The 24,813-nt window shown below is 45.6% G+C and overlaps 1 protein-coding gene across 5 annotated transcripts in view; it reads right to left on the bottom strand.

The window, feature by feature from the left end:
• LOC106560268 (E3 ubiquitin-protein ligase LNX) overlaps positions 1-24,813 on the bottom strand; it is an 88,169-nt gene that overhangs the window by 43,581 nt on the left and 19,775 nt on the right. For 3 of the 5 annotated variants that reach the window (XM_014122978.3, XM_014122977.3, XM_014122979.3), the window contains exon 3: positions 1,920-2,179. In XM_014122978.3, coding sequence (XP_013978453.3) covers positions 1,920-2,179 — 260 coding nt within the window. Of the gene's footprint in view, positions 1-1,919; positions 2,180-18,606; positions 19,261-24,813 lie in introns of those variants that run through there. The other 2 variants (XM_014122982.3, XM_014122981.3) reach the window with 2 other exon arrangements.

Genomic DNA, 24,813 nt, shown 5'->3' on the forward strand with positions numbered 1-24,813 from the left:
GTAGTAGGGTTGGAAGGTTAGACAGGTTGTATGTATCTGATCACAACTGTAGTAGGGTCGGAAGGTTAGACAGGTTGTATGTATCTGATCACTACTGTAGTAGGGTCGGAAGGTTAGACAGGTTGTATGTATCTGATCACTACTGTAGTAGGGTTGGAAGGTTAGACAGGTTGTATGTATCTGATCACTACTGTAGTAGGGTTGGAAGGTGTGATATTACTCCTGTGGGTTTCTCACCATATTGTTACTGTTGATATTCACTTGTCCTGTCCACGAAGGTCATCACCTTACTGGTATTTTAATGTTAACTTGTTACATGATGTCATGTTTTGGGACGGTGTAGTGGAGAAAGGGTGTGCCAGAATGTCAAGGTGGAAATGGGTGATACCCCAGATGTCTTATAGGGGAAGGGTACTGGTAGCTAATAATCTTGCTGCCTCTACCCTGTGGCACAGACTAATGATTTTGCAGCCAATACAAGAGCTTCAGAGGACTGTTGTCAATTTCTTCTGGTCTGGACAACATTGGATTAAAGCTGCGGCCCTGTACCTGCCACTGCATGAGGATGGGCAAGACCTGGTGGACATTTCTTCCAGGATCATGGCTTTCCGGCTTCAAGCAGCCCAGAGACTGTTGTACAGTGACGGTTCTAGCTGGGTCGACACAGCCTACACAGTGATGAGGAGAGCAGGCTGTTTGGGCTTAGACAAATACCTTTTCCTCTTAAAGCTGGAGGGGGGTGATTTGTCTGGCCTGACTCCATTATATGAATCTGTTATGCAGGCTTGGAGAGTTCTTGTCAAGTCCCGTAAGGCCGGCACGCCACCAGGGATGTGGCTTTTTGAAGAGCCTCTTTTTCACAAACTGCCTATTGAAAAGAGGACAGCTGACCTCCAATGGAGGATAATACATGGAGCCATAGACACCAATTTGCATCTGGTACACCTGGATCCGACAGTTGGGGAGGGGTGTCCATTCTGTGCTGAGTCTGAAACTCTGGAACATCTGTTTTTACAGTGTCTCAGGTTGGTCAGGATGATTGACCTGATCACTTCTTGGTTCTCAGCTTTGGGAGAGGTTTTCTCTTCCCAACTGTTTATATTTGGGCTAAAGTACAGGTTATTCGGGGACAGCCTATTACAAACTGGTTAACAATATTGATCTGTTTATGAGTATATGGGGTATTCAAAGTCTGTTGTGTTTAGTTAGTGTGGAGGAGGATTTGGTGTTGTGTTTTTAATTGATGTGTAACTATGGTTTTGTATGAGTTTTTATTGTGTTGTGGGTTCCCAGACCTAATAAAGATGATTTAAAACTCAATCTCTCTCTCTCTGTCTGTCTGTCTGTCTGTCTGTCTGTCTGTCTGTCTGTCTGTCTGTCTGTCTGTCTGTCTGTCTGTCTGTCTGTCTGTCTGTCTGTCTGTCTGTCTGTCTGTCTGTCTGTCTGTCTGTCTGTCTGTCTGTCTGTCTGTCTGTCTGTCTGTCTGTCTGTCTGTCTGTCTGCCTCTCTCTCTCTCCCCCTTTCTCTCTCTCTGTCTCTCTCTCTCTGTCTCTCTCTGTGATAAAAGATTAGTGAAGAAGCAATGCTACAAAAGCTAATTTAAGAATAGGATTTCTGTCAAAAATCTTGAAGTAGTACAGATACTGTGTTTCAGTGAGCATGGGTTCTGGGATGTTTACCTGTGTGTGGGTATGATGTAAAATGTATGTTTAAATAGTGTTTACTGGTGGTATCTATGTGAGTGAGGGACTATGAAACTGTGACTAGAAAGCCTCCACTGGCTCCCTGCTTTCTATTGCTTTTCAATCAGTCACACTGACAAACAGTTCGATACGCACACACACACACTGCTTTATAGATCAGAGAAAGGTTACTTGGTGCAGAACTACACAATCACAAACACATCCGTATGTACGCACACTCACAATCACTTTTTTTGGTACTGCTGCGGGCTGCCAGGCTGGTGGTGCTGCCTGATTGGCTGTTGTCCTCCATGCTGGGGTCAAAGGCGGGGTTGATGAGGCCGGGATCATCTGATAGGAGGGCGACGGCAGCGGAGGTGGGGCCATCGCCGGGCAGGGTGGCAACGGTGAGTTCTGACGTGCTGTCAGTGCAGTCACCCTCCTGGGAACGCCGCTTCCTGTCTGCAGACAGGCCATAGTGAGACGCACCTTTACACCTGCAAATCCACACAGGGAGAGAAGGATGGTCAATCAGGGGGACACACCATAGGCCCAGCTGGATGAGGTGATGCATCAACAACAACATCCCAGCAAGAAAATATGGGATACTGGGACAGTGAGGTGTGTGGAACCTGTGATGGATAGAACCATTATTCTGCTTTCAATGACTCATCACCAATTACCATGTGTCATGAATTATGATGCACTGAACACACAACAGCCACTGAATCACGGAGCAAAATGGAGATAGCCATCAGTCAACAATGGCTGACAACATGTCAACCCGGTCTGAATCCTCCTGTACCCTCGGTGGATCAGTAGTGACAACGGTTAACAACACAGTCCAGTTAGAGACAATATGGACAGGGATTAAACCAGAGGGATAAAGGTTAAAGGTCACCACCATCTCAGGAGCATTAGTTAAAGTGTTGTGACCTCCAACCCATCACCCTCTGGCTGTGTCCATCTCCTCACCTCCACGTCCTGATCCTAGCTGCCCTGAGGCGACATCTATCTGACCTCACGACTGAGGTCATCATCTTGGTAAGTGATTCCTCCTCAGGCAACAACATCACATACCCAATACGCAACCTGCTAGTGTATAATTGCATATTTTCTTTCATACATCCCTGATCATTGTATTTGTATTTAATGGCTGTTCATCTGTAATAAAAAGTGGTTTGATAATGTCATACTGAGCCGCTGAGTCTCTGCTTCTTGTCATCCTTCCTGGCTTCTTTATTTTATTCATTCAGTGTATAATGATATGCATTATGCTGCTCTGTGAGTCGCTGTGGATAAGACCAGCTAACAGATTGAATAATGATGTGAGCAAACAAATGTATAGAACAGGTAACAGAAGAGACATCAGGAATACAAAACAACACGCAGGTCTTAAAGTCATATTCTCCCTCATGAAACTAATCGCATTCTCAAACTATTCTTCTTTCCCGTACCTACACTCAACATGCAACACAAAACATAACACTTGAAAGGCACAAACACACAAACACCCACGTGCACATGCACATACACAGGAACGTACGCACGCAAACACACACACACACACACACACACACACACACACACACACACACACACACACACACACACACACACACACACACACACACACACACACACACACACACACACACACACACACACACACACACACACACACACACACACACACACATACAAACACACACACAAATCCCTACAGTTGAAATCTTCACAAACTGATAATGTTGGGAATGTGTTTGCATATAGACAGCAAATAACGGTCTCTGTGTCTTCCTCTCCCATAGTAAAGGCTTTTGGTTGAAGCTCCAACAACGGAAGCTGAAATAACATTGTCCTGTCTCTGCATCTCTGTGGAGCCATAAAAACAAACTTTTACTGTGTTTTTATGGGCTGGATCAGACCCAGTTAGAGCTTCTACTCACACACAGACATACACAGCAAACTAGATCCATTTCTATATAAATCCTCATTACAGCAGCAGGTATTATTACTGTATATGGAGGACAGGATGCCATTAAGGCAAAATGGAGGACATAAAGCAATAGCTAAAATGGTGGCAGTCAGCCTCATGCTCCATTTGAGAGGATACAAATAGAGGAAATAGCATTAAATGGCGCTGAGTAATGGAAGCCCAGAAACAGGCTGTGTGGTGTCTGAGGGAGAGAGGCCATTGGCTCTCTGGGGGCTCCAGCGTTTTGTCTCAATCAGAGGTTTGTCTGAGCAGGTCATGCTCTGTGTCCATACATCACAGACAGAGACATTTAATCCTGAACTGGCCTCTATGTCTTACTTTTCCAGCCATTGGGCTTGACTCTCGCCAGTCAGCTCTAACACTCGGCTGACAGACACACAGAGAGTTTGGGGAGCAGTCGATTCAGTTTTGGTGTGGTGACTGACATTCAAAGAAGAGGATGAAGTTTCAGACAGTGGAGGCAAGCAGAGGCCCATTGATCATGATTTGTGGCCCAGTCAGAGCTCTGCTATGCAGGGATACTTGTGGTTACTAACTCCCCCTCCTCCACCTGTGTTCCACCAGGCTGTCAGAAGGAGGGAGGCGTGTCTGTGTGTGTGTGTCCGTCCAAGCATGCATGTGTGTGTGCATGTGTGTTTCTCTCTCTGCTGGAAACTCACCTTAATTCAGAGTTACTATATTGATTCGCATCAAGCGTGTCGAGTCAGCAATATACCACTTAAGCAAGGGAAGTGTTTGGATAGAAGAACACTATTTCAGTCAACAACACTGAGCCCTACACCAGTAGAGAGGAGCAGCAGCCTTTCACATGTCACTCAACATCCATTAGTGTAATTAAAGCTACATGCACATCAGACACAAAATACTGCTGTTACACCAGCATGTTACGTGCACGCTCGTATGCGCACACACACACACACACACACACACACACACACACACACACACACACACACACACACACACACACACACACACACACACACACACACACACACACACACACACACAACACACAAACAACACACAAACAACACACAAACAACACACAGACAAACAACACACACACAAACAACACACAGACAAACAACACACACACACACACACACACACACACATACAGACGCTGCGATACACCTACAGATGGCAAAGCCTGTAGTACAGTACATTGGGCCAAGCTGACAGTAAGCAATTAAATCCTTAGACAAAATTCCCATAATATTATTTCAACTTCGGCAGTGGAAAACCACAGTAAACATAGCTGTTCAGAGAGTGATGAAGAAGTTCCATTCAGATATGTAAATCTCAGAGACCACCCAACCAGCAATTTCCTTCTAATCCTGGTGCCATATTTGAATAACCATTAATAAAAACATATGTACCATTTGTTCAGGTCTGTCAAAGGCTACGTCTTATGTCTACCGGTGTCCTTGTCTCCCCGTCTCTTTATCTGTCTGCCTCCCCGTCTGTCTCCTGGTCCGTCTCCCTGTCCGTCTCCCCGTCTCTTTATCTGTCTGCCTCCCCGTCTGTCTCCTGGTCCGTCTCCCTGTCCGTCTCCCCGTCTCTTTATCTGTCTGCCTCCCCGTCTGTCTCCTGGTCCGTCTCCCTGTCCGTCTCCCCGTCTCTTTATCTGTCTGCCTCCCCGTCTGTCTCCTGGTCCGTCTCCCCTTCTGTTTGTCTCCCTGTTCGTTCGTCTCCCCGTCTGTCTCCCGGTCTCCATGTCTGTTTGTCTGTCCATCTCAGAGTCTGTCTCCCGGTCCATCTCCCTGTCTGTCCGTGTCCCTGTCCGTCTCCCCGTCGGTGTGTCTTTCCGTCTGTCTCCCTGTCTGTATAACCGTTTTTCTGTCCGTCTCCCTGTTCTTCTCCCCGTCTGTTTGTCTCACCGTCTGTTCATCTGTCCGTCTCTGAGTTTGTCCCCCAGTCCATCTCCCTGTCTGTCCGTCTCCCTGTCCTTCTCCTCCTCTGTTTGTCTCACCGTCTGTCTGTCTGTCCGTCTCCTGGTCTGTTTGTCTGTCCGTCTGTTCGTCTGTTCGTCTCCCTGTCTGTTCATCTGTGGGTGTACCTGTCTGTCTTCCTGTCTTCATCCTGCAAGTCACCAGACGAACTTGCTGGGTATGAAATAAGCTGTAGCGTCTGTACCATCAAATTGATTGTATATCCAAATATGATCCAAGTAATAAGCTCACACAAGGTGTGTGACCAGTGCATCACCCAGGTGGTTTGAAAATAACTAGAAGGCATTATCTATTCGAGCGGAAACTCACAGCACAATATGGTCTTCCCCTCAGAGATGACATGCTAGTCATTGTCTCGTGTGTGCCTTGTCATTAAGGGCTTTGGCTACCCTTAAATCAAATCCCCTTCCTTCTGGGCATCAGAGGCACAGTTCTGCCGTAGCCACTTAGGCATATCTCCACTGCTGCTAAGAGCTTTAATGGCTGTCTGGAGGAATTAAGGCCACAATCTCTCCAGTCTGAGGCCAGGAACAGGGAACCCAGACAACCGGCCCGAAGTCACAGAGGGACAGACAGGACCCCAGAGAAAGGATCCAATGTGCCTACAAAGTGTCCTATGAGTATACAAGCTAACAAAAAGACAAATCTTTTTGTCTGCCCTCCTATCTAATACACAAACACAACCTCCTCCTGTAGTGGAAGTTGTGTTTTTCTGCCCCCTCCTCTCCACTGTGAGGTTGGTGTATAGCATCCTCTCCTCTCTCAGATGGCTACTGAGTTACTGAGAGTCCTACAGGAACCAACCCAGTCCCCCGCCGGCCCTTCCCCCCTTCGGGCAGTGAAGAATCCAGCAGTGTTAATCCAGACTATAGGAGTACTGCAGTGCAATCCTCTCCCAGCTCACTACATGACAGCTCAGTTCTTAAAACACATTGGAATATAACTCTTGACATAAGAGTGGCTGAGAGAAAATAAACGTATCTATATCACTGTGAATGAGGGGGAATTTTTATGTGAAAGAGAATGTCGTTTGGGACCGACAATAGCTTTGCCCAGGCGGCCTATGTTGGTGTTATCCCATCATTCCTGAGCGTTTGTGTTAATCAACCTTCTTATCTTCTGAACTGAGGGGTATCCTCTTTCTAATCTCTATCTCTGCTTTATCACAAGATCAAACTGAAGCTCAGTGCCTCAGCAACAAAGCCTCTGGATTAAGAAACTCAAAATCTCACTAATCGTGAGAATAGAAGAGGGGAAAAAAACCTCTTCTCCTTCTCTCTCTCTGTGTCTGAGAATGACGGCATTCCTCTGGGCGTCTGCTGCAAAAGTAATTCACTGTCCCAAGGATTAAACTCTTGACAGGAAACTGTCTGCCTGTCTGGGAGAGCTTTTGGCTTGAACACGTCACACAGGAACACTTACTTTAAACTGTTTGAAAAAACAAAACCGTTCCATTCTTTCCCTCAGGAATCTGTGTGAAAGGAGCACCTAGGCCCTAGTTCCTCTCCTAGTGGGTGAGAGAACACAGGAGCACAGGGGAGCACCTGGGGCATGGACACACACACACACACACACACACACACACACACACACACACACACACACACACACACACACACGCGACATGGGGAGGGAGATTGTTCATTAATTAAATCCATAGTGACAAATGCCTGGAGAAAAGGAGAGAACATCTGTGTTCACTGGCTTCTTAATTAGATCAGTTTATCAATTACTAGTAGCTTTCTTTCTTTAGAGTAGACCATATAGAATATACAGAGAGAGGGAGGGAGGGAGATAATTGAAATTTCTTTATTCTTTTGAAACTTTTGTGAGAGTAATGTTTACTGTACATTTTGTTATAGTTTATTATCTATTTCACTTGCTTTGGCAATGTAAACATATGTTCCACAACTCCTACAGATCTGTCGCATGCTGGGTATGTACATAGTCAATGGTAGGCTTCGAGGGAACTCCTATGGTAGGTACACCTATAGATCATCTCTTGGTAGTAGTACTGCAGACTACTTTATCACTGACCTCAGCCCAGAGTCTCTCAGTGTTCACAGTCAGCCCACTGACACCCCTATCAGATTACAGTCTACTTCAAATCAAATCAAAGTTTATTTGTCACGTGCGCTGAATACAACAGGTGTAGACCTTACAGTGAAACGCTTACTTACAGGCTCTAACCAATAGTCCAAAAAAGGTATTAGGTGAACAATAGGTAAGTAAAGAAATAAAACAACAGTAAAAAGACAGACTATATACAGTAGTGAGGCTATAACAGTAGCGAGGCTATATACAGGCACCGGTTAGTCGGGCTGATTGAGGTAGTATGCACATGTAGATATGGTTAAAGTGACTATGCATATATGATGAACAGAGAGTAGCAGTAGCGTAAAAGAGGGGTTGGCGGGTGGTGGGTGGCGGGACACAATGCAGATAGCCCAGTTAGCCAATGTGCGGGAGCACTGGTTGGTTGGCTCAACTGAGGTAGTATGTACATGAATGTATAGTTAAAGTGACTATGCATATATGATAAACAGAGAGTAGCAGTAGCATAAAAGAGGGGTTGGGGGGGGGCACACAATTCAAATCGTCTGGGTAGCCATTTGATTACCTGTTCAGGAGTCTTATGGCTTGGGGGTAAAAACTGTTGGGAAGCCTTTTTGTCCTAGACTTGGCACTCCGGTACCGCTTGCCATGCGGTTGTAGAGAGAACAGTCTATGACTGGGATGGCTGGGGTCTTTGACAATTTTTAGGGCCTTCCTCTGACACCGCCTGGTGTAGATGTCCTGGATGGCAGGCAGCTTAGCCCCTTGCTGTCAGAGGCCGCACAATTGCCGTACCATGCATACAGAGCAATACTCAATCATGGGGCATCAAAGGCAAAGGAACTGAGTAATATTAAGAAATGCTATAGATGGAAGGAATGTAGTGTGGAAATCTACCAAAAAACTATTATGCAACAACAAATTAAATTCAATCCCTTTTAGACAACTTCCTGGACAAAACGTTCCACTGTAATAGTGAAGGTGTAAACGTGGCAGTAGAAAATCTAACAGTATATTTGACCTCCCTACTTCCCTATCACATCTAAAAATGTCAAACAGAAAACCCAAGAAAATGAACAACAATGACAAATGGTTTAACCACTTCTGGGAAAATTGGAAAACACTAAACAAACAACAACACGAAGAGCTATCTATCCAAAATGGAGATGTATAAGTAAACCACTTCTCCAATCATTTTGGCTCTATAACAAAGAACAAACAGCAACAACATATACATGATCAAATACAAATCTTAGAATCAACTATTAAAGACTACCAGAACACACTGGATTCTTCAGTTACATTGAATGAACGACAGGACAAAATACAAACCCTCCAACCCAAAAAGGCCTGTGGTGTTGATGGTATCATCAACGAAATGATAAAATATACAGACAAATTCCAATTGGCTATACTTAAACTCTTTAACATCATCCTTAGCTCTGGCATATTCCCCAATATTTGTAACCAAGGACTGATCACCCCAATCCACAAAAGTGGAGACAAATTTAACTCCAATAACTACTGTGGGATATGCGCCAACAGCAACCTTAGGAAAATCCTCTGCATTATCATTAACAGCAGACTTCTACATTTCCTCAGTGAAAACAATGAACTGTCAAATTGGCTTTTTACCAAATTATCGTACGACAGACTACATATTCACCCTGCACAGCCTAATTGACAACAAACAAACCAAAACAAAGGCAAAGTCTTCTCATGCTTTGATGATATCAAAAAAGCCTTCGACTCAATTTGGTATGAGGGTCTGCTATACAAATTGATGGAAAGTGGTGTTGGGGGGAAAACATACAACAATATATAATCCATGTACACAAACATCAAGTCTGCAGTTAAAATGGACAAAAAAACACATACATTTCTTTCCACAGGGCTGTGGGGTGAGACAGGGATGCAGCTTAAGCCCCACCCTCTTCAACATATATATTAACGAATTGGAGAGGGCACTAGAATGTTATGCAGCACCTGGCCTCTCCCTACTAGAATCTGAAGTCAAATGTCTACTGTTTACTGATGATCTGGTGCTTCTATCACCAACCAAGGAGGGCCTACAGCAGCACCTAGATCTTCTGCACAGATTCTGCCAGACCTGGCTCCTGACAGTAAATATCAGTAAGACCAAAATAATGGTGTTCCAAAAAAGGTCCAGTCACCAGGACCACAAATACAAATTCTATCTAGACACCATTTCCCTAGAGCACACAAAAAATTATACATACCTTGGCCTAAACATCAGCGCCACAGGTAACTTCCACAAAGCTGTGAACGATCTGAGAGACAAGGCAAGAAGGGCATTCTATGCCATCAAAATTAACATAAAATTCAACATACCAATTAGGATCTGGCTAAAAATACTTTAATCAGTTATAGAACCCATTGCCCTTTGTGGTTGTGAGGTCTGGGGTCCACTCACCAACCAAGAATTCACAAAATGGGACAAACATCAAATTGAGACTGCATGCAGAATTCAGCAAAAATATCCTCAGCGAACAACGTAAAACACCAAATAATGCATGCAGAGCAGAATTAGGCTGATACCCAACTAATTATCAAAATACAGAAAAGAGCTGTTAAATTCTACAACCACCTAAAAGAAGGCGATTCCCAAACCTTCCATAACAAAGCCATCACCTATAGAGAGATGGCAGATCTGGCTCTCAAGAGAAGACAGGCTAAGTGCACACTGCCCACAAAATGAGGTGGAAACTGAGCTGCACTTCCTAACCTCCTGCCAAATATATGACCATATTAGAGACACATATTTCCCTAAGATTACACAGATCCACAAAGAATTCGAAAAAACAAACACAATTTTGATAAACTCCCATATCTACTGGGTGAAATACCACAGTGTGCCATCACAGCAGAAAGATGTGTGACCTGTTGCCACAAGAAAAGGGCAACCAGTGGAGAACAAACACCATTGTAAATACAACCCATATTTATGTTTATTTATTTAACCGTTTGCACGTCGTTACAACACTGAATATATATATATATATATATATATTATATGACATTTGAAATGTCTTTATTCTTTTGGAACTTCTGTGAGTGTAATGTTTACTCAAATCAAAATCAAATCAAATGTATTTATATAGCCCTTCGTACATCAGCTGATATCTCAAAGTGCTGTACAGAAACCCAGCCTAAAACCCCAAACAGCAAGCAATGCATGTGAAAGAAGCACGGTGGCTAGGAAAAACTCCCTAGGAAAAACTCCCTAGAAAGGCCAAAAACCTAGGAAGAAACCTAGAGAGGAACCAGGCTATGAGGGGTGGCCAGTCCTCTTCTGGCTGTGCAGGGTGGATATTATAACAGAACATGGTCAAGATGTTAAAATGTTCATAAATGACCAGCATGGTCAAATAATAATAATCATAGTAGTTGTCGAGGGTGCAACAAGCACTGTTCAGTTTTATTGTTTATTTCACTTTTGTTTATTATCTACTGAACTTGCTTTAGCAATGTTAACATATGCTTCCCATGCCAATAAAGCCACTTGAATTGAATTGAGAGAGAGAGGCAGAGAGAGAGAGAGAGAGAGAGAGAGAGAGAGAGAGAGAGAGAGAGAGAGAGAGAGAGAGAGAGAGAGAGGCAGAGAGAGATGGGAGGGAGGGAGGGAAAGACAGAGTGGGAGGGATAGAGGGAGGGAGAGAGGGAGGGAGAGAGGGAGGGAGGGAAGAAAGGGGGAGAGAATTAATGATGAATTGAAAGAGCATTCATCAGTAGGCGTGCTGGTGTGTTGATTGGATTCTGCTGCTTTTGCTCAGAGGAAATGTCAGCTGTATGATGAAGCGTCAGCTGAAATCTTCAATGACTGAATAGGGTTGAATCTCAGCTATATGGTGTGACTTAACAACAAAGCCTGTCAGGCCCGAGACGAACACGTGCAGAGCCCATATCACAGACACCCACAAACACAAAAACAGGTGGCTCCGCTGTGCTGGCAACCATAAGTCTGGCTGATCTCATTTGGCAGGGTTGGTTTACCAACCCTGGGGTGGCAGGTAGCCTAGCAGTTAAGAGCGTTGGGCCAGAAACCAAAAAGTCACTGGTTCGAATCCTCGAGCCAACTATTTGAAAAATCTGTTGACGTGAGCAAGGCACTTAACCCTAATTGCTCCTGTAAATTGCTCTGGATAAGAGCATCCGCTAAAAGATGTAAATGTAACGGTCTAAAATAAAACACCCCATCAGGGACACGGCCCAACCCTGAGTCAATGAGGTCATCAGCCACAGCTTTGAATCAGGATTTTTTTTCAATCAATATCCCATCATCAGCCAAATCCATGACCTCACATGACCAGCCAGGAACGCCGTATATGCACCAGTCATTTTATTAGTGTGGCATTTCAAAAAACAGTTTACCTCTCTGTACTCCTCTGTCCCTCATCTCCTTTTCCTCCATCCTGTGCTCTCTTTTGGACTCTCTCCACCCATCCTTTCTGCTCTCTCCTCCTCTCTCTCCCTCCAACTTGTAACTCTCTTTCTGTCAGAGGAGAACAGCACAGCGAGTACAGAGCTGATTTATTCTCTCCTCAGCTTGGGAGAGTAGCTGGCTCTGAGCTCGCTACAATAACAGTGATGTCTCCGCAATATAACAAAGGCTTTGCTGCAGGAGCACAGCACAATAGTGCATACAGTACCTAATGGTATCTTTCATGCAAATTCTGGAAATTGTCAGTGCTTCAATGTAAGTCTATAAGGCCCAATCCATGGCAGCTAAGAATGACTGCAGTGGGAATTGTGCTTGTATCATTCTTTCCAGCACTGTGAGAGTATTTGATGTGTTTGAGAGACACACTAAGGGTTATTAGGTACAGGATGTGGAGGTTTTTGTAAGTGTGTATGTGTGTGCACGCTTGTGAGCGTGAGCACCTTTCATGTTAAAAGGCAATCAGCCTCCAGAGGACCTGTGTGTGGATGATACAGTATCTTCTATTCACTGTGCCTTTAGAGGCCTGTGTGTGGATGATACAGAATCTTCTATTCACTATGCCTTTAGAGGCCTGTGTGTGGATGATACAGTATCTTCTATTCACTGTGTCTTTAGAGGCCTGTGTGTGGATGATACAGTATCTTCTATTCACTGTGCCTTTAGAGGCCTGTGTGTGGGTGATACAGTATCTTCTATTCACTGTGCCTTTAGAGGCCTGTGTGTGGATGATACAGTATCTTCTATTCACTGTGCCTTTAGAGGCCTGTGTGTGGGTGATACAGTATCTTCTATTCACTGTGCCTTTAGAGGCCTGTGTGTGGGTGATACAGTATCTTCTATTCACTATGCCTTTAGAGGCCTGTGTGTGGGTGATACAGTATCTTCTATTCACTGTGCCTTTAGAGGCCTGTGTGTGGGTGTGGCTGTATAGTTCTATGTACCTGAGTGTGCTAATATATGTATCTCTCTTCTAACCTCCTATTAACTTAGGCTTGTATTGTATTTCATTCAAGTGGTTAGCTTACTTTTCCCTAACATGCTACTCATATAGTGCCAGAGTAGCCGAGAGTGCAAAACATTTCATATATCTGGCATTCTGTCAGAATGTGCAATATTGTGTGTGTATGTGTGTTTGTGTCATGGGTATAGAACAACACTCCAATATCACCCCCTGCCAAAGCATCCCTTTCTGCTAGTATCTCACAGTGCTGGAGGTGCCACTCTGTATGCCTCTGCTCTCTATGGTCTCATTTCTCACATGGTCACATGGTCAGGGAGGGACGGGAGGGCCTTGTTGCCATGGGACACGTGCCTCCACCAGTCTTTCCAGCCCCCGTGGAAACAAGGTCACCACGGAAACTGTCCCTGCAACGCCTTACCATAGTTCCACTCGGCCCCGTTTGTTCCCACTATGTGCCACGGTCTCTAGATGACGTGTGGCCTGGGGTGTGGCCAGGGGCGTGGCACGAGGCAGCCAGGGCATCACATCACTGACATGACAGATTAGACTAGCTTCTGCTTTCCTCTCATCTCCTCTCCTCCCTCTCTCCTCTGTCTCACTCTCTCTCCCTTTCTCTCTCTGTCTCTGAGATAGCTGTGCTCCACTGTCTGTGCTGGCCACTCATAAGGAACGTGACCATTCTGTCGGGATAAGTCAGTCAGCAGAGGAGAGATATCCACCTTGTAGAACAGGCTGCAGCTCAATATACTGTACATACTGATGCAGGCAGACCAAAGGCCAACCTGAGGTTGGTATGAATGTCTTGTCATTCTTCGGTATGTGTAATTATTTTACGATACGGCTAGGAAGTAGAATACTACAGTACCACAGTGGACATGCACAAACAAACATATGTCCTGCAACATTCATACCCACCCAATCAACACAGTATATTTAATAGAACTCTGCCTTGCATACAAATTGCATCTCTCTAACCACCCAATCTTGATCGCCTCCGCTTGTCCTCCAAGCTGACCTAGTGACCTGCAGGCCATGCTCAACATGTCTGCATGAATACAATGACATTAGAGGAGAAGACTACCCCCTGCTCCCTTTCTTTCATGCATTCATTCTTTTCTGTAAATAATTCATCACTGCTTTTTGTGTGTGTGTATATGCATGGTCCATGTGATAATGTGTACCTCTGTGTGTGTGAGTGTGTGTGTATGTGTGTGTGTGTGTGTCTGTGTAAATGCAGTCTCTTTCTCTCTCTCTCTCTCTCTCTCTCTAAGTGTGTCCTAAACCAATCATATTGTTTAAGGCAAGCCAGCCCAGGCCCCAGAAATGAAGACGGATTCATAATTAACGCTCTATAGCACTGCAATGTGATTATCAGGGGAGTAGAGGGCATGTGTGCTGGGGGAGGGGTGAGACGTGTGTGTGTGTGTGTGTGTGTGTGTGGCAGTGCGTGTGTGTGTGTTATTGAAAAAATACAGTAGATTTTGTATATGTTTGCAATCAGTGGCCACTTTAAATAATGCCACTTTAAGTAATGCCAATTTAATAATGTTTACATACTTTACATTACTCATACCATATGTATATACTGTATTTTATACCATCTACTGCACCTTGCCTATGTCGCTCGGCCATCTCTCATCCATATATTTATATGTACATATTCTCATTCACCCCTTTAGATTTGTGTGTATAAGGTAGTTGTTGTGGAATTGTTAGATTACTTGTTAGATATTACCGCACTGTCGGAAATAGAAGCACAAGCATTTCACTACACTCACATTAACATCTGCTAACCATTTATCTGTGACCAATAACATTTGATTTGACTTGATTTTACACTCATGTTTGGGTGGAAGTGATATCACACATCACAGTTGTCTGTTCATCCATACATACTGTATGTTCCTACAGTATGTTAGAGTATAGCTACAGGAAGTGTGTTTTATGTCAGGTGGTCAGAATGGTCTCCAATGAGAACGTCGTTTGCGTGTCCAGTTGGATAAGATTTTGTCTGTTGTCCTGATTTAATCATAACCTCTATACTCTCCTCTGCTCCGCTCCTCTGACTCCAGCCTGACAGATGCGCTGAGACAGGGAGAGCCGCCTGACCGCAGAAAAAGGATTCATATTCAATCCAAACAAAAGTCTAATTAGTGAAGCCAGCCCTCCACCTAGCCGCGAGGCTGAGATGGGCCTGGGTTAGGATGGTAGTCGGGGTACGGTATGTCTTTCACAGCGGATGGGATGGACCTGGAATAAACAAACGCCTCTTATCGTTCAGATCACCTGCTCTGTGGCCGAGAGGCGGGCTAATCCTGTTAGGATGTGTCCATGCGGAAGGCTCTGGGAGCACTGGGAGTACGCCGCAGCTCTCTCCACGTCAGGCTTTAGGGGAGATCAAACACCTTGGAGATTCAGGTTGAAAGGACGGAAGCTAAACCAATCATAGTGTTTAAGGCAAGCCAGCCCAGGCCCCAGAAATGAAGACGGATTCATAATTAACGCTCTATAGCACTGCAATGTGATTATCAGGGGAGTAGAGGGCATGTGTGCTGGGGGAGGGGTGAGATGTGTGTGTGGCAGTGTGTGTGTGTGTTATGGAAAAATAGAGTGGATTATGTATATGTTTGCAAAAGGGGTGGTAAGTGGACGCAGCGCTCATGTCTTTTGTGTGATTGTTTTGTGTTTGTGCGGGTGTGTGTGTATAGTATGTACAGGGACACATGGAGAGAAACGTCATGTACAGTAGGTGCTCTTGTGTGTGTGCCAGTGCTGTGTTTGAATTGGTGCTGACAGAGGGCAATGGTGGTAACTTTATTAAAGATTTCAATACGTACCAAACAACACCTATTCTCTCTCTCTCTCCTCTCTCTCTCTCCTCTCTCTCTCTCTCTCTCTCTCTATCTCTCTCTCTCTACTGTATTCTGTGTGTGTATGTCTGTGCAGATAACATACAATACAATATCATTTCTCTCATAGAATAAAATCACTTTAGTGGTAAGCAGAGAAATGCAGGGCAGACAACTGAGAGAGAGGCAGAGAAAAGCGTAGTGAGAAAAGGAGAGAGCTATGAAATGCTGGAAGACTACTCCTGGCTGTCAGGGCTGTGGATAAAGATTAACGGTGTGCCATTGATCTCCAGCCAGCTCTCCAGCCAGCTCTCCAGCCTGCTTTCCAGCCTGCTTTCCAGCCAGCTTTCCAGCCAGCTCTCCAGCCAGCTTTCCAGCCAGCTTTCCAGCCAGCTTTCCAGACAGCTTTCCAGCCAGCTCTCCAGCAGCTCTCCAGCCAGCTTTCCAGCCAGCTCTCCAGCCAGCTTTCCAGCCAGCTTTCCAGACAGCTTTCCAGCCACCTTTCCAGACAGCTTTCCAGACAGCTTTCCAGCCACCTTTCCAGACAGCTTTCCAGACAGCTTTCCAGCCACCTTTCCAGACAGCTTTCCAGCCAGCTCTCCAGCCAGCTCTCCAGACAGCTTTCCAGCCAGCTCTCCAGCCAGCTTTCCAGCCAGCTTTCCAGCCACCTTTCCAGCCACCTTTCCAGACAGCTTTCCAGACAGCTTTCCAGCCAGCTCTCCAGACAGCTTTCCAGACAGCTTTCCAGCCAGCTCTCCAGCCAGCTTTCCAGCCAGCTTTCCAGCCACCTTTCCAGCCACCTTTCCAGACAGCTTTCCAGACAGCTTTCCAGACAGCTTTCCAGACAGCTTTCCAGCCAGCTCTCCAGCCAGCTTTCCAGCCAGCTTTCCAGCCACCTTTCCAGCCACCTTTCCAGACAGCTTTCCAGACAGCTTTCCAGACAGCTTTCCAGACAGCTTTCCAGACAGCTTTCCAGACAGCTTTCCAGACAGCTTTCCAGACAGCTTTCCAGCCAGCTCTCCAGCAGCTCTCCAGCCAGCCAGAAAAATACTATATCTGCATTTGTCTGCTCCCCTATCTATTGTGTCATAATCAACAAATGTCCCCTGTCACAGAGACAGCGATGCGCACAGACACATGGAAACACACACAGATACACACTCTAACACTCACAGAATTACGCACACACGAGGAGAGAAAGCGCTCATGGTATTTACAAACAATCCCTAATTGGAATGACCCACATGCTGAACGTGCTCCCAACGGGCCCCTCATGGTCCCATTGCTATGGCAGCCGTATGCATGGACAGATGGGATGCAGGGCCAGGAAGTGACCTTATCCTCTCCTGTCTCCTCTCATCTCCCCTTCTCTCTCTCTCTCCTCTCCTCTTTCCTCCTCTATACCCTTCTTTCTATTTCTAATCTATTCTCATTGCACCTCTTCTCTCCTCCTTTAACATCCTCTCCCTCCCCTCTTTCTCCTTTTCCCCTCACCTCCTCTCCCCTTTTGTTACCTCTCCCACCTGTTCTCTCCATTTCTTCCCTTTCTGTTCTTGCCAATACTTTCCCTGGTCTCCTCTCCTCTCCTCTCCTATTCTCTCCTCTCCTATCTCGCTCTTTCCCTCTCCTCTCCCCATCTTTCTAGGATTCATGGCTGTCCAACAGGGGATCTGAGTGTCTGCAGGAGCTAAAGCTCCACTCAATAGAGGATCCCCACAATGGAATTGGAGAATTTTTAAAGCGTTGCATTGTTCCCTGTATTCATGCAGCATAATGGGACATTTCCGTCAGACTGGGGACTGGCGAGGACAGAAGGATCCCAGCTTAGAGATCTGTGAGACCCAGGTTTCACGTGTCTGCTGAATATACCAATATCACTGAGAGAGACAGAAAGAATGCACTGAGGGCCAATATAGACTATTCCCGGAAAGACTCAGTCTATATGCATACAAAGAGAAGGAATGCCCACATGGTCAAGGACGAAGATGTGAATGAGCTGTGTGTGTGTGGATATGTTATGGTTGTTATTGTTGAATCAAACAGACACACTCACACAGGTATGGCCATGTATGTCCTCCACATCCATCTAAATAACTCATGAATAACTCAATAACGCACACATACAGAGACCATCAAAGAGTTTAGCAATAGCCGTACACAGGTTCACATTTTGGTACAAATAAATAGACCGCACGCACACACACAAAACAGGAAACACACACACAGAAACATCCCACAGTCCTGATGAGAGCGCTCCCATGCTGCAGTGCTGCTCTGGAGCATCCAAACAGACCTTGTCTGCACAAAACCCTCTACCTGCCACAGCAACCGCATTCCGCTGCCAAGGCAACCGCATCCCGCTGCCATGGCCACTGCTACAGAAACCATTACCCAAGTCAATAACTGAGCAAATGGCCATAGAGCCATACACTCTCTTTATAGCCAGATTAAAACAAACACACACACGCACAAACGTGCACATACACAGACATACACCCTCGCATTCACAATTGCGTGTGCATGCTCACACAGATACACACACACATACTGCAGGGCTGCATGGGCTGCTGCTGTTGGAGGAGAGTGATGGGGTGAATGGATGCAGCAGGTCTATGCTGAGTGGGACAGTGGTACAGTACTCACAGCTCAGAGTAGAGGATGTGCAGGTTGCCCACATTGTCAGTGTAGTTGGCTGGGCTGAGCCAGGGTAGAACCAGCAGCAGCAGAGCCTTCATGGTCAATACACAGTCAGCTCTCTCTCGCTCTCTTTTTCTCTTTTCTCTTCCCTCTCTCCTTCTGCACTGGAGCTCTCTCCTCCTCTTTCCCTTCCTCCACCTCCTCCTCTCCGAGCCTGACCGTGTTGACTTCTTCCCTTCTTTCTTCGGAGTAGCTCTCAGGTCTAAATTACTCCCTTTCTTTTTTATTTTCCTCTTTCTCCCGTTCTCTCTTTTCTGTCTCCTCCTGTCTCACTCTCTCTCCCTTAGAGAGGCTGCCTGGTCATCTCAGCTGCAGAGGCGAGCAGGCCAGCTGCCAGAGGTTGAAGACAGAGTGGATGATGAAGAGGAAGAAGAAGCAGCAGCAGTAGAAGCAGGTGCAGAGAAGAAGTCCCGTGGAGGTAGATGATGAAGAGGAGGAGGAGGAGGAGGAGGAAGAGGAGGGAGGAGACCCAGGGGAAAGTGGCACATTTGGAATACGATTTGAAATGTGCAGGCTATAATCTGCTCTGGGCACTAGCGAGGTGTAAGAGGATTTGCGCTCGTATGAATGTGTGTGTGTATGTGTGTCAGAGGGAACAGCACAGCCTGTGACTTATACTGCAGCAGGAACCACTGAGAGGGAGAGATGGAGCAGACCAAACAAATGGGGGGGGTTACCTGGGGCTTCTCTGATTGGTCGCAATCCCCCTCCCTCCCTCCCTCCCTCCCTCTCACACACACACACACACACACACACACACACACACACACACACACACACACACACACACACACACACACACACACACACACACACACACACACACACACACACACACACACACAGAGCTACTGCATTAACCTCCCCCTGCCCACACATGAAAAATAATTGACAGTGAGCAGGGGAAAAAACACACTGCACACAATTTTCATTACAAAGATAGAAGCCTGTTTTTCTGAATGGAGTGAAACAGACTGATAGAGAGAACAGGAAATGAGAGTTAACTGTTATAATAATTATTGACTGAACCAAACCAGTGGCCAAATGCCCAGCGATTTACTCAGGGAAAGTGTTGTGGGGGTGTGTGAATTGGAACAGGCGAAGGGGGGGGGGGGGGGGCTGCTAGACCATGTGACAGAGGCAAGATCATGTTTGATAAACCAGCAATCTTAAGGCATCTGCACACTTCCCAGCCGAAACAGTTTGGAAAAGTTTGCGCATATATTATGACAACATTTTGCGACATTTTTGTTTGCTTTGGACTTCGGTGAGTTTTTTTGGGGCTGTTTGGGCAAATAAATAAAAAATCTGAACTTCTGATCCATAGTCTATGCTCCTTCGTCAGTGATTGGTCAACAGTAGGGATTCTTCAATAAAGTCTTTATTGTCATTCATCGAGACACATGCAAATTTTTTCATTGTGAAATACTGCACCAAACATCTTAGTTAAAATTGCATGACCAAGATCTCCTTGGTTAAAACGACAAAATTAATGACAGATTTCTTGCATTATCTTAGATGAATTCTGAATATTTTGAGGAAGTGTATACTATCTACGGCATCTCAAAATGGACAAACCGTACTATTGCAGCTTTTTTCAAAATTTTCAAGCGTCTTTTATTAAGGTAGTATGCGAGCACACTCATTCGGCTAGACCACTTCGGCTAGTCGCCAGCCAAACTGAAGCATGCTAATGCCTAGGCAATATCAAAACAAAAACAACTCCCCCAAATCATCATCTACACTTGATTGGCTAAGCAGGCTTTAGGGGCTGAATTACAGTACACAGTGACTGACATTGGGCTGGGTATGGGTAAGCAGGTTGACATTTACACTACATGGCCAAAAGTCGGATATCTCATTACAAAATCATGGCCTAACATTAAAATGGAGTTGGTCCCCCCTTTGCTGCTAAAACAGCCTCCACTCTTCTGGTGAGGCTTACCACTAGATGTTGGAACATTGCTCCGGAGACTTGCTTCCATTCAGCTACAAGAGCATTAGTGAGGTCGGGCACGGATGTTGGGCGATCAGGTTTGGCTCGCAATCGGCGTTCCAATTCATACCAAAAGTGTTTGATGTGGTTGACAAACCATTTCTGTATGGACCTTGCAATCACACTGCACACTGCCCTAACCCATCTAGACAAGAGGAATACCTATGTAGGAATGCTGTTCATCGACTACAGCTCAGCATTTAACACCATAGTATCCTCCTAACTCGTCATTAAGCTCGAGACCCTGGGTCTCGACCCCGCCCTGTGCAACTGGGTCCTGGACTTTCTGACGGGCCGCCCCCAGGTGGTGAGGGTAGGAAACAACATCTCCACCTCGCTGATCCTCAACACTGGGGCCCCACAAGGGTGCGTTCTCAGCCCTCTCCTGTACTCCCTGTTCTCCCATGACTGCGTGGCCATGCACGCCTCCAACTCAATCATCAAGTCTGCAGACGACACTACAGTGGTAGGCTTGATTACCAACAACGACGAGACGGCCTACAAGGAGGAGGTGAGGGCCCTCGGAGTGTGGTGTCAGGAAAAAAAACTCACACACAATGTCAACAAAACAAAGGAGATGATCGTGGACTTCAGGACACAGCAGAGGGAGCAGCCCCCTATCTACATTGATGGGACAGTAGTGGAGAAGGTGGAACGTTTTAAGTTCTTCTGCGTACACATCACGGACAAACTGAAATGGTCCACCCACACAGACAGTGTGGTGAAGAAGGTGCAACAGCGCCTCTTCAACCTCAGGAGGCTGAAGAAATTTGACTTGTCACCAAAAACACTTACAAACTTTTACAGATGCACAATTGAGAGCATCCTGTCGGGCTGTATCACCGCCTGGTACAGCAACTGCTCCGCCCACAACTGTAAGGCTCTCCAGAGGGTAGTGAGGTCTGCACAATGCATCACCGGGGGCAAACTACCTGCCCTCCAGGACACCTACAACACCCGATGTCACAGGAAGGCCAAAAAGATCATCAAGGACAACAACCACCCGAGCCACTGCCTGTTCACCCTGCTACCATCCAGAAGGCGAGGTCAGTACAGGTGCATCAAAGCTGGAACCGAGAGACTGAAAAACAGCTTCTATCTCAAGGCCATCAGACTGTTAAACAGCCATCACTAACATTGAGTGGCTGCTGCCAACATACTGACTCAGATCTCTAGCCACTTTAATAATAAAAAATTGGATGTAATAAATGTATCACTAGTCACTTTAAACAATGCCACTTTATATAATGTTTACATACCCTACATTACTCATCTCATATGTATATACTGTACTCTATACCATCTACTGCCTCTTGCCTATGCCGTTCGGCCATCGCTCATCCATATATTTATATGTACATATTCTTATTCATTCCTTTACGCTTGTGTGTAAAAGGTAGTTGTTGTAAAATTGTTAGATTACTTGTTAGATATTACTGCATGGTCGGAACTAAAAGCACAAGCATTTCACTACACTCGCATTAAAATCTGCTAACCATGTGAATGTGACCAATAAAATTTGATTTGATTTGATTTGTGCACAGGAGCATTGTCATGCTGAAACAGGAAAGGGCCTTACTAGAATGTCATTGTATTCTGTAGTGTTAAGATTTCCCTTAACTGGAACTAAGGGACCTAGCCCAAACCATGAAAAACAGCCCCAGACCATTATTCCTACTACACCAAACTTTAAAGTTGGCACTATGCATTCGGGCAGGTAGCGTTGTCCGTCGGACTGTCAGATGGTGAAGCGTGATTCATCACTCCACTACTCCAGAGTCCAATGGCAGCGAGCTTTACACCACTCCAGCCGAAGCTTGGCATTGCGCATGGTGATCTTAGGCTTGTGAGCTTCATGAAACCCAGAAGCTCTCGACGAACATTTATTGTGCTGACGTTGCTTCCAGAGGCAGTTTGGAACTCAGTAGTGAGTGTTGCAACTGAGGACAGACGATTGTTAAACGCTATGCGCTTCTGCACTTGGCGGTCCGTTCTGTGAGCTTGTGTGGCCTACTACTTCGCGGCTGACCTGTTGTTGCTCCTAGACATTTCCACTTCACAATAACAGCACTTACAGTTGACCTGGGCATCTCTAGCAGGGCAGCAATTTGGCGAACTGACTTGTTGGATAGGTGGAATTCTATAACAGTGCCACGTTGAAAGTCACTGAGCTCTTCAGTAAGGCCATTCTACTGCCAGTGTTTGCAATATGATTGCATGGCTGTGTGCTCGATTTTATACACCTGTCAGCAACGAGTGTGGCTGAAATAGCAGAATCCACTCATTTGAAGGGGTGTCCACATACTTTTGTATATATAGTGTACCTAATAACCTTTAGTGTGTTTCTCAAATACTTTTGGCCATATAATGTATCGTAAAAATTGTCTATATTGTAAAAGTTACCTAAATTGAAGGATCGGGTTAGGCATTAGGGTTAGCAGTGTGGTAAGGTTAGGGTTAAGGTTAGGGTTAGGTGACAACTCTGCAGAGCTGCCTCCAGAACAAGATTCATGACGGAAAACGCTAACCTGCAGGAGGTCATGGGTGGGGGGCACTGTATTGATGAATAAAGTTGGGCCCCTTAAGGTTGCATAAGAGCTGGTCACAGAGCTAGCAGACAGAGGACATGCAAATGAAGCAGACTGTTTTTGTTTTGAGTGTTTACAGGGCTAGATAGATAGATCTCTCTCTTTTCATCTTGTCCTCTCTTTTCATCTCTCTCATCTCTCCTCTTTCTCTGCCCCTCTCTCTCCTCTCATCTCCCCCTTCTCTGTCATCCCTCTCTTCAGCTGTAAATAGAGAGCCTGATGGAGTTACCGACCGATGGTGGTTAGAGAACTTTGATCTCCACTCATGTTATCACGTAACACTTCAAGCTTGCAGCTTCCCTCATTTATCTCCTTTCTATCTCTCCATCTCTCCCTCCTCTCAATTCCTCTCCCACTATATTTCATTACCACTTTGTCCCACATTGATTCTCTCCTTTAAAGCTATCCTCTAACCTCTCTTGCTCTCCTCTTTTCATCTTAGTTTTTTCTTTCTTGTCCCCATCTCTTTACAGCAGGCCTATCTAACAGCTCCTCTCCGCCCCTCTCTGTGGTAGTGGTTAGTAGTGGTTAGTAGTGGTTAGTAGTGGTTAGTAGTGGTTAGGGACCCTGAAGGACGAGTAAGTCTCAGTGTAGTGCTGTCTTGTCTGGAACTGTGTAAGGCACTTAACTGGTGTAAATACCCCATCCCAATGAATATTTGATGGGTAAATATGAGAGAGATGTGTGGGTGCTGTGTGTTTAGGGGTAGAGTTGTGTGAGCTGGTGTGTGTGTGTTTAGTTGTGTGTGCTGGGCTGCAGTGTGTAAGCAGTGTGTACCACACAAGGCCACAGGCTGGCAGGAAAATGAAGGTAATTGGATTGTCACAGGATGCAGTTTGTGAAAAAGTAAAAACCAGTCTAGCCCAAAGGAGTCATGACACACTCAGAAACGCACACACACACACACACACACAACCACCCAAACACACACTCAGAAACGCACACACACACACACACAACCACCCAAACACACACTCAGAAACACACACACAACCACCCAAACACACACTCAGAAACGCACACACACATGCAACCACCCAAACACACACTCAGAAACACACACACAACCACCCAAACACACACTCAGAAACACACACACACACACACACACACACACACACACACACACACACACACACACACACACACACACACACACACACACACACACACACACACACACACAACCACCCAAACACACACTCAGAAACACACACACACACACACACACACACACACACACACACACACACACACACACACACACACACACACACACACACACACACACACACACACACACACACACACACACACACACACACACACACAACCACCCAAAAACACACTCAGAAACACACACACAACCACCCAAACACACACACTTCACACATTTATATTGTTTCCCTATTTCCATTCCTCTCAAACAGTCTTCCAGAAGCAGAGTAGTTGAGGCTAGAGGAATCAACAGAGCAAAGGTTAGTAAGGTGGCTTCTATGCACCCCTTAAAAAAGGAATGTTCTGGTGTGGATGAGGCATCCATCTGCCATGCAGTAGAACAAGTCAAAT

The sequence above is a fragment of the Salmo salar genome, chromosome 10 (assembly GCF_965601325.2).
Source record: "Salmo salar chromosome 10, fSalSal1, whole genome shotgun sequence".
NCBI classification, from domain to species: domain Eukaryota; kingdom Metazoa; phylum Chordata; class Actinopteri; order Salmoniformes; family Salmonidae; genus Salmo; species Salmo salar.